This window comes from Zophobas morio, unplaced genomic scaffold (genome assembly GCF_036711695.1).
Source record: "Zophobas morio isolate AGI-343-1 ecotype UQ-CSIRO unplaced genomic scaffold, CSIRO_AGI_Zmor_V1 ptg000017l, whole genome shotgun sequence".
Lineage (NCBI taxonomy): Eukaryota > Metazoa > Arthropoda > Insecta > Coleoptera > Tenebrionidae > Zophobas > Zophobas morio.
In genome coordinates this window covers 1,292,821-1,308,016 of record NW_026972122.1, presented here as the reverse complement: position 1 = coordinate 1,308,016, position 15,196 = coordinate 1,292,821, and the positions used below count along the sequence as shown (strand labels likewise).

Sequence of the window (15,196 nt, the reverse complement as noted above, 5' to 3'; positions counted from 1 at the left end):
AACATTTGACAAATTCTAAAACATGAAAAACAGAAATATCGAAAAACTGAAATGAAAAATCGAGAAATCGAAAAATCTAAAATTTTAAATATTGAAAAATTAAAACATCAAAAAACTGAAAAATCTAAAATTAAAAATCGAAAAAGTGAAAAAACGACAATTGAAAAACAGAAAATCTATAACCGGGAAGTCGAAAAATCGAAAGATTAAGAAATCGAAACTTTGAAAAATTGAAATATGGAAGAGCTGAAATAAAAAACCGAGAAATCGAAAAATCTAAAATTTTAAATATTAAAAAATTAAAATACCAAAAAATTGGGAAATCTAAAATTTAAAAATCCAGAAGTCAAAAATGGAAAAGACGAAGAACAGAAATATTGAAAAATCCCAAAACTGAAATATCAAAAAACTGAAAAATGAAGGAAAAAGTGACGAATCGAAAAACTGAAAAATCATAAAACTAAAATATCCAAAAACTGAGAACCTAAAGAATCGAAAAACTGAGAAATTGAAAAGTCAAAAAAGTGAAGTGGAAATATCGAAACCTTAAAAATATCGAAAAATTGAAAATTGAGAGATTGAAAGATCAAAAGAACGAGAAATCGAAAAGTGATGAAGTCGAAAAACCGAAAAATAGAGAAATCGTCAAACAAAAAGTTAAAAGTTGAAAAATTGGAAAAGCGGATAAATCAGAAAACCTTAAAAAGGAAAACTGGAAAAACTGGAAACCGAAATAGGTCAAAATAAAAAATTGAAAAACTGATAAATTGAAAACCTAAACAATCAAATCTCGATAAATCAGGAATGAAAAATCAACAAATCGAAAAATTGAAAAGCAGAACATCTGAAACCAGGAAGTCGAAAAACCGAAAGATTACCAAATATTGGAATTTTAAAATATCAACAGAATGAAAAATCTAAAATTTAAAAATCCAAAAATTGAAAAATCGAAAAAGTAAAAAGGTAGACGCATCGAAAAATCCAAAAGTCAAAAATAGAAAAGCCGAAGAATTGATATATTGACAAATCCTAAAACTGAAATATCTAAAAACTGAAAAATCGAAAAATCAAAAAGGTGAAGTCGAAAAATAGAAACCTTAAAAAATCGAAAAATTGAAAAATCAAAACCTGAAAAATCAAAAAATCAAAGAATTGAAAAGGAAAATCGAAACACCCGAAGGTCAAGAAATGGGAAAATCAAAACATCGATTAATTGAAAAATCTAAAAATTGACAGTTTATAAACGTCAAATTTGAAACATTGAAAAATTGAAAATTTGAAAAAATGACAATTGAAAAACAGAAAATCTAAAACCGAGAAAAATCAATAGATTAAGAAATCAAAACATTTGAAAAATTCGAAAACATGAAAAACGGAAATATCGAAGAGCTGAAATGAAAAATCGAGAAATCGAAAAATCTAAAATTTTAAATATTGAAAAATTAAAATATCAAAAAACTGAAAAATCTAAAATTTAAAAATCGAAAAAGTGAAAAAACGACAATTGAAAAACAGAAAATCTAAAACCGGGAAGTCGAAAAATCGAAAGATTAAGAAATCGAAACATTTAAAAAATTGAAATATGGACGAGCTGTAATGAAAAAACAAGAAATCGAAAAATCTAAAATTTTAAATATTGAAAAATTAAAATACCAAAAAATTGAGAAATCTAAAATTTAAAAATCGAAAAAGTAAAAAGTCGACACATCGAAAAATCCAGAAGTCAAAAATGGAAAAGACGAAGAACAGAAATATTGAAAAATCCCAAAACTGAAATATCAAAAACTGAAAAATCCTAAAACTGAAATATCCAAAAACTGAGAACCTAAAGAATTGAAAAATTGAGAAATTGAAAAATCAAAAAAGTGAAGTCGAAATATCGAAACCTTAAAAATATCGAAAAATTGAAAATTGAGAGATTGAAAGATCAAAAGAACGAGAAATCGAAAAGTGATGAAGTCGAAAAACCGAAAAATAGAGAAATCGACAAACAAAAAGTTAAAAGTTGAAAAATTGGAAAAGCGGAAAAATCAAAAAACCTTAAAATGGAAAACTGGAAAAACTGAGAAACCGAAATAGGCCAAAATATAAAATTGAAAAACTGATAAATCGAAAACCTGAACAACCAAATCTCGATAAATCAGGAATGAAAAATCAACAAATCGAAAAATTGAAAAGCAGAACATCTAAAACCAGGAAGTCGAAAAATCGAAAAACTAACAAATATTGGAATATTAAAATATCAAAAGATTGAAAAATCTAAAATTTAAAAATCCAAAAATTGAAAAATCGAAAAAGTAAAAAGGTAGACACATCAAAAAATCCTAAAACTGAAATATCTAAAAACTGAAAAATCGAAAAATCAAAAAAAGTGAAGTCGAAAAATAGAAACCTTAAAAAATCGAAAAATTGAAAAATCAAAAACCTGAAAAATCAAAAAACCAAAGAATTGAAAAGGAAAATCGAAACACTCGAAGGTCAAGAAATGGGAAAATCAAAACATCGATTAACTGAAAAATCTAAAAGTTGACAGTTTATAAATGTCAAATTTGAAAAATTGAGAAATCCAAAATTTCAAAAAACGACAATCGAAAAACAGGAACCGGGAAGTCGAAAAATCGAAAGATTAAGAAATCGAAACATTTGAAAAATGGAAGAGCTGAAATGAAAAACCGAGAAATCGAAAAATCTAAAATTTTAAATATTGAAAAATTAAAATACAAAAAACTGACAAATCTAAAATTAAAAAATCGAAAAAGTAAAAAGTCGACACATCGAAAAATCCAGAAGTCAAAAATGGAAAAGTCGAAGAACAGAAACACTGAAAAATCTCAAAACTGAAATATCGAAAAACTGAAAAATGAAATAAAAAGTGACGAATCGAAAAACTGAAAAATCCAAAAACTGAGAATCTAAAGAATCGAAAAATTGAGAAATTGAAAAATCAAAAAAGTGAAGTCGAAATATCGAAACCTTAAAAATATCGAAAAATTGAAAAATCAAAAACCTGCAAAATCGTAAGATCGAAAAATTGAATAATAAGTAAACTGAAAAATCCCAAAACTGAAATGTCCAAAAACTGAGAAATTAAAAAATTGAAAAATTTAGAAATCGAAAAATCAAAAAAGTGAAGTTGAAAAATCGAAACCTGAAAAAATAGAAAAAGTGAAAAACCAAAAAACCTCAAAAATCAATTAATTGAAAAATCGACAAATAAAGGGTTTATAAAAGTCAAAAATTGAAAAATCGAAATATTTATAAATCGTAAAATTGAAGAGAAACACTGAAAACCGAGAAATTGAAAAATTGAGAAATTGTAAAATCCAAAAATTGAATAATAAATAGGAGTAAACTGAAAAGTCCCCAAAACTAAAATTTCGAAAAACTGAGAATTCGAAAGTTGAAACAGCAAGAAATTACGGTCGAAACCGGTTAGATGTGTATCAGATCACGGATCATGGGTTATAAATCAAATCGTTTCCGAACGCTTAGAGTCGACATTGGCCTGAGTGCGCTCTGGCCTGTAGATCAAACAAGTACTCAGAGGACGAACTGTAATTCGTGTTACCTGAATTAAAGTCAAGGAAACAGTAAGCAGCTTATAATATTCTGGTAAATCAAGTGCTCGAGAAGTAAAAAAAATACAAAATGTAAATGCTTGTTTAAACTCTCTTGTGGTACTTTAGATGTATTACAACCTAAAACAAAATCCATCAAAACAATAGGCCAAGTTAAGTGCTTAACAAACATTAAACATTTTCATCTTTTGATCTTAACCACATTGAATTCCTTCATACATCGACTAATCAAAAAACCAACGAGTATAGTTACTCTAGATAAACACTAACACCTCCATCGCTACAAACAATCATCATAACAGCCACTGATGTGTAAATAAAACGTTGCACAAGAGTGCTTTGTAAGAATCCCATGTAAACTAAACTCTATTTTCTCTTAAGTAAATTATATATTTGATGCACGTACAAAGATAATAGAATTAGGACGAAAATTAGAACCAACCTAATTCCCGCCGTCAGTTGACTACAAATCCACGTACATCGAGCAGCATCATTTTAGGAAAAGGAACCATGGATCTTGACAACACCATAAAAAGAAAAACCAATCCAAGAGAGACGGCAAACATTTTTTCATTGGTGACGTTTCTGTAAGTATTGGAGCAGCAATTAAAAACTATCACTAACAATTTCTGTTTTAGCTACACTCTAAAAATCTACATCAAGGGATACACCAAAGGCTTAGAAATGAACGACATCTATAAAATCTCATCAGACGCACATGCAGAAAAATTGGGGCAAAAGTTAGAACACTACTGGGAGAAAGAAAAAAAGACCCGAGATTTTCCATCTATATGTCGCGTTGTGATGCTTTGTTTCGGCAGAACTTTTTTTCTCGTGGGAATAATCCAGTTTGTTTCGGAAATCGTTAAAACGTATGTGTTCCTCTAGGTGTTTGAAAAAGAGATCAACTAGTTGTTTTAGGGTGTGGTCACCTGATGCCCTCTCCAAACTCATTTCTTACTTTAGCCCTGGCCAAACTAACTTAACGAAGAAAGACGCTATTTATTACGCCTGTTTAGTTGTTGGAATCAACTTAACAAATTTTTTAGTGAGAGCTAATTTTGACTTGATTTTGGCAGCTCTTTCACTAAAAGCAAGAGCTGCTGTTTGTTCACTGCTGTACCGAAAATCTCTGAAAGTCAGTTCTGAGTCTTTGTCGGACGTGACAGCCGGAAAAGTCGTGACCATCCTTTCGAACGATACCGAGATTTTAGAACATTTATTTCGTTCCGGAAATAGAGTGTGGATAGCTACGATAAAAACATGTGTCATTTGCTACTTGGTCTATCACAAAATAGGAACGGCCTCGTTTTCTGGAATAACGTTCTTTCTGGTGGTCTTCCCCCTTCAAGGTAACTTAAAAAAAGAAAATCTCTTGCCACTTTTTTAATTTTTAGTTTACATCGGAACGTTAACTTATAGATACAAACTGCAGTGTAGCCAGAAGACAGATGAGCGTTTGAATCTAATTCGTGAAGTTCTCTCAGCTATTAAAATTATTAAGATGTACATTTGGGAACAATTTTTCGAAGACAAAATCCACGATGCCAGAAAGTAAGTACACATTTTGTTAAAAATCTAATCAAAATTGGCGACTGAGAACTTGTTTGATCTACAGACCAGAGCGCACTTAGGGGAATATCGACTCTAAGCGATTTATCTATAACCCGACATTCGTTCGAGCTGATTTCTACTGCGAAGAACTAACCCGTTTCGACCTCAAGTTCTTCAACTTAAAAAGTAGCATAGTTTTCAACTTGTGGTTTATAAATACGCCATTCGGATTTCGATTTTTCGGTTTTTCAACTCTAGATGTGATGATTTCAATTCTGGGCTTTTTCAATTTTTTCATTCTTCAAATTTTCGATTTCTCGATTTTTGTATTTTTCGATTTCTCAATTTTCCGATGTTTCAATGATGCGATTTTTCAGTTTTTATTCTTTTCAATTTTACGATTTTTAAATACATATTTCGATTTTTCTATTTTTCAAATTGTCATAATTTTCAGTTTTTCGATTTCTGAACTAATCTTTTTTATTTTCCTATTCCTCCTCTTCCCAAAGCTTCGATTTTTTCAATTCTTCAATTTTTCTTTTTTTCAATTTTTCGATTTTTCAATTTCTTGATTTTTCGATTTATAGAATTTAGATGTTTCGAGGTTTTGATTGTTCAATTTTTCGATTTATAAATTTTTCAATTTTCAACTTTTCTTCACGGCTTTCCAGCCTTTGATTTCTCGATCCTCTGATTTTTCGATTTCTCGATTTATCAGTTTTGAATTTTTCGATTTTTCTTTTGGGCTTTTCAATTTTTCGATTTTCCAATTTTACGACGTTTCGATTTTTCAGTTATCCGATTTTTAAATTTCTCACATTTTTAAAATCTGGAGTTTCGGTTTCTCGATTTGTCGATTTTTCAGTTTTTCGATTTTTGAATTTTAGGTTTTAGAAATTTTTATTTTTTAATATTTTGATGTTTGGATTTCTCCATTTTTCATTTGTGCGATATTTTAATTGTTCAGTATTTTAAATTTTCAATTTTTCAATTTCTCAATTAATCTATTTTTCAATTTCCCATTTCTCGTAGTTTCGATTTTTCAGTTCGATTTTTTCGACTTTGCTTTTTTGGTTTTTCGATTTCTCAATTTTACATTTTTTTCATTTCTCAATTTTTAGATATTTTTTTCAGTTTTGGGATTTTCTAATATATTGATTGAATCTTCGACTTTTCGATTTTTCGATTTCTGAATTTTTCGATTTTTTATTCTTTGAATTTTCAGTTTTTCGTTTTTTAAACTTTACATTTTTCAATTTTTTTACTGTTTTATATTACGATTTCTCGAATTTTCAAATTTTCGATTTGTCGGTTTTTCGATTTTTTACTTTCCGGGTTTTCGATTTTTCGATTTTTAAATGATCCGATTTATCAATTTTCGAGTTCCGTTTTCTGGATTTGTTGATTTCTCAGGTTTTCTATTTTTAAATTTTAGATTTTCGAACTTGTAGTTTTTGATTTTTTTGATGTCTCGATTTCTCAATTTTTCAAATTTACAATATTTTAATTTTTCAATGTTTTAAATTTTAGAGTTTTCGATTTTTCAGTTCTTCAATATTTTAAAATTTTTTAAGCTTTGGCGTTTCTGAATTTTGAATTTTCCGCTTTCTGAATAAATTTATTTTTTGTTTTTCCCATTTCTCGATTTTCCAAAGTTTCGATTGTTCAGTTCTTCAATTTTTCGATTTCTCGATTTTTTTATTTTTTGATTTCTCAGTTTTCCGACGTTTCAATGAGACGATTTCTCAATTTTTGTCCTATTTAATTTTACAATTTTTAAATATTTATTCCATTTTTCAAATTTTGAGGTTTCAAAATTTTCAATTTTTCGATTCCTGAACTAATCTTTTCTTCAGGTTTTTTGATTTTTCAATGTTTCGATTTTTTAAGGATACGATTTTTCGACTTTGCTATTTTAGTTTTTCGATTTTTCACTTTTTCAATTTTTTAATTTCTCAATTTTTTTGATATTTTTTCAGTTTAGTCATTTTTCAATATTTAGATTTTTCGACTTTTTGAAGTTTGGATTCCTGGATTTTTCGAGTTCTCGAGTTTTCTTTTCTTCTATATATCAATTTTTCAATTTTCCGAATTGCTAAATTTTTGATTTTTCCAAGTGTTCTTTTTTAAATTTTTTTGATTTCTTACTTTTCTTCTTGGGTTTCCAGTCTTTGATTTCCCGATCCTCTGATTTTTCGATCTCGATGTCTCAGTTTTTAAATTTTCGATTTTACTTTTGGGTTTTTCAATTTTTCGATTTTCCAGTTTTTCGATTTTCAAAGTTTAGATTTTACGATTCCTCATTTTTTTATTTTTCAGTTCTTCAGTATTTCTATTTTTCAATTTTTCAAATTTTGACGTTGCTAGATTTTCTTTCCAATGTTTCGATTTTTCGGTGCTTCAGTTCTTCAATTTTTGACTTCCCGATTTTCGATTTTTCAATTTTCAAATTTGCAATCTTTTTACTTTTCCATTTTTCCCTTTTTCCATTCTTCAGTTTTTCGAATTTTCAATTTTCTTGTTTACTGATTTTTTGATTGTTCGATTTTCGGTTTTGGATTTTCGAGTTTTGCAATTTTAATTTCACGATTTTTCAATTTTTCGATTTCCCTACTTTTCAATTTATGGATATCTCGATTTTTCAATTTTTCGATTTTTCGAATTCCTGATTTTTGATTTTTTGAATGCTCGATTTATTGATTTTTCAATTTTTTATTTTTCCAATTTTCGATATTTCAGATTTTCTATTCTTCATTTTTTTATTTCAATTTGTTTACTTTTTGATTTTTCAATTTTCGAATTTTTAATCTTTTTACTTTTCGGTTTTTCAGTTTTTTCATTCTTCAGTTTTTCAAGTTTTCAATTTCTCAATTTTCCATTTTTTTAATTTTTCATTTCGATTTCTCGATTTGTTGATTTTCAGTTTTTCGATTTTTAAATTTTAGATTTACGAACTTTACTCTTTTTGATGTTTCGATTTCTCAATTTTTAATTTTTCAATGTTTTAAATTTTAAATTTTTAGGCTTTTCGTTTTTCCAGTTCTTCAATATTTTTAAATGTTTTTTTTTGACGCTTCTTAATTTTGACGTTTCTTAATTTTCAGTTTTCCGATTTCTCAATTAATCTTGTTTTTGATTTTCCCATTTCTCGACTTCTCAAAGTTTCGATTCTTTCCAATTTTTCGATTTTTCAGGTATTTTGATTTTTTAATTTTCGATTTTTTAAGCTTAGAATTTCTCGCCTTTGCTTTTTTAGTTTTTCGATTTTTCACTTCTCCAATTTTTTTATTTCTCATTTTTTGGACATTTCTTTCAGTTTTAGAATGTTTCTGCATTTTGATTTTCGACTTTTCAATTTTTGAACACCTAGATTTTTTATTTCTCGATTTCTTACTTTTCGGATTTTTAATTTTTTGTTAAACTTCAGATTTTTCAATTTTTCGACCGTTTCATATTTCGATTTCTCCATTTTTCAACTTTTCGATGTTTTGATTTTTCGATTTTTAAAATTCTACGTTTTTCGATCTCTCGAGTTTTCATTTCTTCGATAATTCAATTCTTAGATTTTCTGATTTTTCAATTTTCGGTCTTTCCAATTTTCCTTTTTTAAAAATTTTCGATTTTCAAATTTTTTGATTTCTCGATTTCTCAATTTTTCAATTTTTAACTTTCCTTCTCGGCCTTGAATCTTCGATACTCTGATTTTTGGATTTCTCGGTTTTTCCATTTTTTACTTTTGGGCTTTTTAATTTTTCGATATTACGATTTTTCAGTTATTCGATTTTTAAAATCCTGGAGTTTTGATTTCTCGATTTGTCGACTTTTCAGTTTTTCTATTTTTAAATTTTAGGTTTTCGAATTTTTATTTTTTGATTTTTTGATGTTTGGATTTCTCCGTTTTTCATTTTTGCGATATTTTAATTGTTTTAAATTTTAGATTTTTCGATTTCTCAGTTTTTTGATTCTTCAGTTCTTCAGTATTTCTCTTTTTCAATTTTTCAAATTTTGACGTTGCTGAATTTTCAGCTTTTCGATTTCTCAATTAATCAATTTTTGATTTTCCCATTTCTCGACTTCTCGAAGTATTGATTTTTCAGTTCTTCAATTCTTCAATTTTTCGATTTTTCGACTTCGCTTTTTTGGTTTTTCGATTTTCTCAATTTTCCAATTTTTTAATTTCTCAATTTTTCGATTTTCAATTTTTCGATTTTTCTTTTTGTTGCGAATATTTGATTCATCGGATTTTCGATTTTTCTGTTTTTCAAAATTCCATTTTTCAATTTCTCGATGTTCGAATTTTAATTTTTTTACCTTTAGATTTTTGATATCCAATTTTCACTTTTTTTCTGTTCGACTTATCGATATCTCGATGTTTCAATTTTCCGATTTTTCGACTTTCCGATTTATCGAATTTTCGATCTTTCGATATTTCAATTTTCAATTGTTTTAATTTTCCATTTTCCGACCTTTGACTTGCTTTGATTTTTCGATTTTTGATTTTTCGAATTTTCGATATTTCAATTTTTCTATTCTTCATTTTTAGACTTCAATTTTTTTCAATCTTCATTTTTCGGTATTCGAATTTTCAATTTTTTTACTTTTCCATTTTTCAATTGTTCCATTCTTCAGATTTATGAATTTTCAACTATTTTGTTTTTCAATTTTTTGATATTTCGATTTTTCGGTTTTCCGATTTTTCGATTTTCAATTTTTCGATTTTTCTTTTTTTCGAATATTATTTTGATTCATCGGATTTTCGATTTTCCTCTTTTCGAAATTCCATTGTTCAATTTCTCGATGTTCGAATTTTCATTTTTTTACTTTTAGATTTTTGATATTCCAATTTTCATTATTTTTCTGTTCGACTTATCGATATCTCGATGTTTCAATTTTCCGATTTTTCGACTTTCCGATTTATCGAATTTTTGATTTTCTATTTTTCGATCTGTCGATATTTCGATTTCCAATTTTTTTAGTTTTCCATTTTCTGACCTTTGAGTTTTCGCATTTTGATTTTTCGAAGTTTCGATATTTCAATTTTTCTATTCTTCATTTTTGACTTCAATTTTTTTACTTTTAGATTTTTCGGTAATCGAATTTTCAATTTTTTTTCTTTTCCATTTTTCAGTTGTTCCATTCATTAGATTTTCGAATTTTCAATTTTTTTTCTTTTCCATTTTTCAGTTGTTCCATTCATTAGATTTTCGAATTTTCAAATTTTTTGTTTTTTGATTTTTTCTTTAGATTTTTCAGTTTTCCGATTTTTCGATTTTCAATTTTTCGAATTTTCTCTTTTCGAATGGAATTTTCGATTTTTCTATTTTTCAAAATTTTATTTTTCGATTTTTCGAGATCAGAATTTTCAATTTTTTTACTTTCCATTTTTCAGTTTTTCCATTCTTCAGGTTTTGGAATTTACAATTTTTTTTATTTGTGGATTTTCGGTCAGTGGATTTTCAACTTTTCCATTTTTAATTTTTCGATTTTTCAATTTTTCGACTTTTTGACTTTCTGATTTTCAGTTTCTTTTCTTTCCGATTTATAGATTTCTCGATTTTTCTTCTTCCCAACTTTCGATTTATCAATTTTTCGAATTCTTGATTTTTCAGATTTTCTATTCTTCATTTTTAAACTTCAATTTTTTTACTTTTAGATTTTTCAGTAATCGAATTGTCAATTTTTTTACATTTCCATTTTTCAGTTGTTCCATTCTTCAGTTTTCCGATTTTTCGATTTTTCTATTTTTCGAAATTCCATTTTTCGATTTTTCGAGATCAGAATTTTCAATTTTTTTACTTTTACATTTTTCAGATTCGGGAATTTTCAATTTTTTTGTGTGGATCATGGGGGAAAGAATTTATAAGTATTTATAAGTATAATTCTTTCCTCCATGATGTGAATTTTCGGTCATTGGATTTTCGACTTTTCCATTTTTAATTTTTCGATTTTTCAATTTCTCGATTTTTGACGTTTTGACTTTCTGATTTTCTTTTCTTTCCGATTTTTCGTCTTCCCAATTTTCGATTTATCAATTTTTCAATTTTTCGAATTCTCGATTTTTGAGTTTTTCTATTTTTCATTTTTGAACTTAAATTTTTCAATTTTCGAATTTTCAGTCTTTTTACTGTTCGACTTTTCAATTTTTTCGATTCTTAATTTTTGGACTTCAATTTTTTTACTTCTCGATATTCCAGTTTTTCCATTCTTCAGATTTTCGAATTCTCCATTTCTTTAGTTTTAGATTGCTTATTTTTCGATTTTTCGATTTTTAGATTTTCTGGTTTTCAGTTTCTTTTCTTTCCGATTTATGGATTCCTCGATTTTTCGACTTCCCGATTTTCAATCATCAATTTTTAAATTTTCGATTTTTCCATTTTTTGAGATTTTAATTTTTCAATATTTTCAAATTTTGAATTTCTAAATTTTAAGTTTTCCAATTTCTCAATGGGTCTATTTTTTGATTTTTCCGATTTCTCGACTCCCCAAAGTTTCGATTTTTCAGTTCTCTAGTTCTTCAATTTTTCCATTTTTTAAGTTTGCGATTTATCGACTTTGCTTTTTTGACTTTTCGATTTCCCAATTCTTCAATTTTTCAATTTCCCAATTTTTAGATATTTCGTTCAATTTTTAAAATTTTAGGTTTTTCGATTTCTCTAGTTTTCAGTTCTTTTATTTTTCAATTTCTCAAATTTTGGAATTTTTAAATTTTCCATTTTCCAATTTTTCGAGTATCCGACTATTCAATTTACATTACATTTAAAGAATTAATTCTTAATTAAACTGTTTCCCGTAGAAATTCTAAACGCTTAGAGTCGACATTGGCTTGAGCGCGCTCCGGTCTATGGATCAAACAAGTTCTCAGACGACGAAATAACGTTTTAGAAAAGAAATGAAGAAACTTCACAAGCTATTCTACACCAGAGTTTGGATAAGCGTAATTGGTAGCCTTTGCTCAAAAACTGCTTTCTTTCTTTTTGTAATGACCTACGTATGGATGGGTCACAACGTATCTGCTGAGACTGTCTACTACATTTTGAGCTGTTTTAACGATTTAGAAGGTTCACTTAGTAGCGAAATACCTTTCGGATTTTCTCTATTTGCTCAAGGATTTGCAACGGCTACAAGAATTGAAAGCGTAATGAAAGCACCAGAATTACCAACGAAAGAGACAATAACTGATCCAAAGCAAGCAAAAGTTTGTTTCAACAATGTAGATGTCACCATTCACGATACTAAAATTTTGGAAAACATATCGTTGGATATTAGTGACGGTCTTAATGTCGTTGTTGGTCACACGGGTGGTGGAAAAACCACACTTTTGAAAACAATTTTGGGCGAGTGTCAAACTACAGGAAAAATTGACGTTTGTGGAAGAATTTCCTATGCATCACAAGAACCTTGGCTCTTTCCTTCCACCATCAAAAATAACATCCTGTTCGGAGAAGAATTCAACCAAAACCGCTATCACCAAATTCTCGAAATTTGTAGTCTAGATTACGACTTAAATTTACTGCCTGAAGGTGAAAACACAGTTGTGGGAGAAAGTGGTATCAATCTGAGCAAAGGCCAACAAGCTAGAATAAATCTAGCACGAGCTTTATACAGAAAGAGCGACATATACTTACTGGATGATTGTCTTGCTTCTCTTGATGGTAATGTAAGTGACAGCGTTTTCCAAAAATCCATTTGTGAGTTTCTCAAGGACAAGATACGCATTTTTGTGACCAGTAGCACCGATTATGCACAAAGGGCAGATAAAGTCATTGTTGTGAATTCGAAAAGTGTTAAATTCGGCGACGATGTTGACAAGACTCAAGTTTCATATACCTTTGACAACATAGAAGGATCTGCTAGATTAAATTCGACAGAAAGTCATGATGGAGATTCTTTGGAAAAGCAGATCTACCACGAGAAGAAAAAGTCTGGAGTAGTTCCTTTGCGTAACTACGTCAGATACGTGGAGCATGGTGGAGGTCTTACATTGTTTATAGTGATAGTGTCCCTTTTTGTCTTGAACCAGTACACAATTGGCTACAGTGATAAACTTTTGAGCACTTGGTGAGACGAGTTTTTTAATGATCTTAAATTAAAGTGATGATTTCAGGATTACTATAGAACAAAACTTGACAAATATTAAGGTATTAAATGAAACAGATAGTCCAGAGTATGATAGTCTTTACCAAGAACGACAATATGCGTTGGGTCTGTATACTATCATGGTCCTTACGTCTATTCTTCTCCTTGTGATTAAACTATTTTCGTACTTTTATTTTACCCGAAAGGCATCAATCAGCTTACATAAAGCTGTGGTTCGCAATATTATGAACAGCACTATGAACTTTTTTGATACATTTTTTATTGGTAATGTTGTAAATCGGTTTACTAAAGATTTTGTGACTGTGGATGAAACTTTACCCTTTGAGGCTATAGAATGCTTTACGGTAATTAAAGAACTACTTAGTTGTAGAAAAGAGACATTACTGACATTACTTGTTACAGATGATTTTTACTGTATCAGGTGGAATAATACTACTAACAACAGTTAATTACGTCTTTCTTGTCGAAAGTCTTCTACTTTTAGTCGCTGCTTGCGTAGTAAAACAATTTTGTCAACCCACTGGTCGTAATTTGGAACGTCTTCATATCATATGTATGCGTATATTAATTAGTTTCGTATTTTTTATAATTTTCTTTTAGCTAGAAGCCCTCTAACTGGTCATCTCAACTCGACCTTGGAAGGTCTAACCACAATAAGATCCAGCAACGCCCAAAAAGTCGTCATACATGAATTTGACAGACACCAAGACCTATTTACTTCCTCATTCTTAATGGCAATCACCAATTTCATCACCCTGAGTGTCTTTCTAAAATATCTTTCTACAGTTTTCACCAGTTTAATAATTTTCCAGTTTCTATTAACACAGATGGGTAACTATAAAAAAAATTAAATTAGCAAAAAAATTACGTATATATATATTTTCACAGATAGCAGCGTAGGTGACGTAGGTCTAGCCATAACCCAGGCTTTCGTCATCAGCAATATCATCACCTCAGGAATCAGCAGTGTCGCAGATTGTGAAAACCTGATGATCTCAGTTGAAAGACTTTTGGAATTTACAAAACTACAAGAAGAAGATACAGATGGTAAAATTTTGATCGGCTGGCCACAATTCGGTTCCATAATCTTCAGCGACGTTTCTCTAACTTACAAAGACACCAAGATGTTAAGCAACATCAACTTCGGCGTCAACCCGAAACAGCAAATCGGTATTGTCGGTCGAACCGGTGCCGGAAAATCCTCTATAATCACAAGCCTATTTCGTCTATACCCAACTCAAGGAAAAATCACCATCGATGGAGTTGATATTGACGATATTTCGTTAAAGTGGCTTCGATCAAGCGTTTCTGTCGTCACTCAAGATCCTTACTTGTTTCCAGGGACCATACGAGAAAACTTGGACCCTGTGAAGCAGTACACGGACGAACAGATGTGGAAGGTCTTAAAGGAACTACAACTAGATGATTTAGTTAAAGATTTGGATACTACAGTTGATAAAGGAACCACTTTCAGTACCGGTCAGAAACAACTACTATGTTTGGGACGTGTCATTCTTCGGAAGAATAAGATTGTGGTTCTTGACGAAGCGACGGCTAATGTTGACAAAGACACCGAACGACTGATACAGGAAACAGTCCAGAAACACTTTAAAGACTGCACTTTGTTAATTATCGCTCACAAACCTTTAACAGTACTGAATTGTTCAAAAACAATGGTGTTAAATAGTGGTAGAATAAGCTCATTTAGTGAAACTAAACAAATTTGTTAAAAAATTCAGCAAGCAACATTACATGTCATAATAATTTTGCATGGCCACTAATCCCACTCTCACCTCATACGTGATGTAAGATTTATTAGTGTACACTTAAGTAAGTGTAATTATGCTTATAATGCCATATATTCTTCAAGATAACTGTCCAACGAATGATCCATTTCCGAAAAACCGTTTTTTTAAAGCGTATAATATTTTATGGTGTGGTGTTACGATGGTCAACAAGTCTTAAAT

At 29.2% G+C, this 15,196-nt stretch overlaps 1 protein-coding gene across 2 annotated transcripts; it reads left to right on the top strand.

The window, feature by feature from the left end:
• Positions 1 to 1,666: 1,666 nt before the first annotated feature.
• On the top strand, positions 1,667 to 14,959 carry LOC135130411 (probable multidrug resistance-associated protein lethal(2)03659). Of its 2 annotated transcripts, XM_064057792.1 has the most exons (9): positions 1,667 to 4,165; positions 4,217 to 4,450; positions 4,500 to 4,930; positions 4,976 to 5,132; positions 12,015 to 13,190; positions 13,237 to 13,573; positions 13,632 to 13,782; positions 13,830 to 14,060; positions 14,118 to 14,959. In XM_064057792.1, the coding sequence occupies exons 1-9, from the start codon at positions 4,089 to 4,091 to the stop codon at positions 14,957 to 14,959; spliced, it is 3,636 nt and encodes a 1,211-aa protein (XP_063913862.1). In that variant the 5' UTR covers positions 1,667 to 4,088. The 2 variants fall into 2 exon arrangements, with proteins under 2 accessions (XP_063913862.1, XP_063913863.1); XM_064057793.1 differs by lacking the exons at positions 1,667 to 4,165; positions 4,217 to 4,450 and having other exon boundaries at positions 4,750 to 4,930; positions 5,001 to 5,132.
• The last annotated feature ends 237 nt before the right edge of the window (positions 14,960 to 15,196 follow it).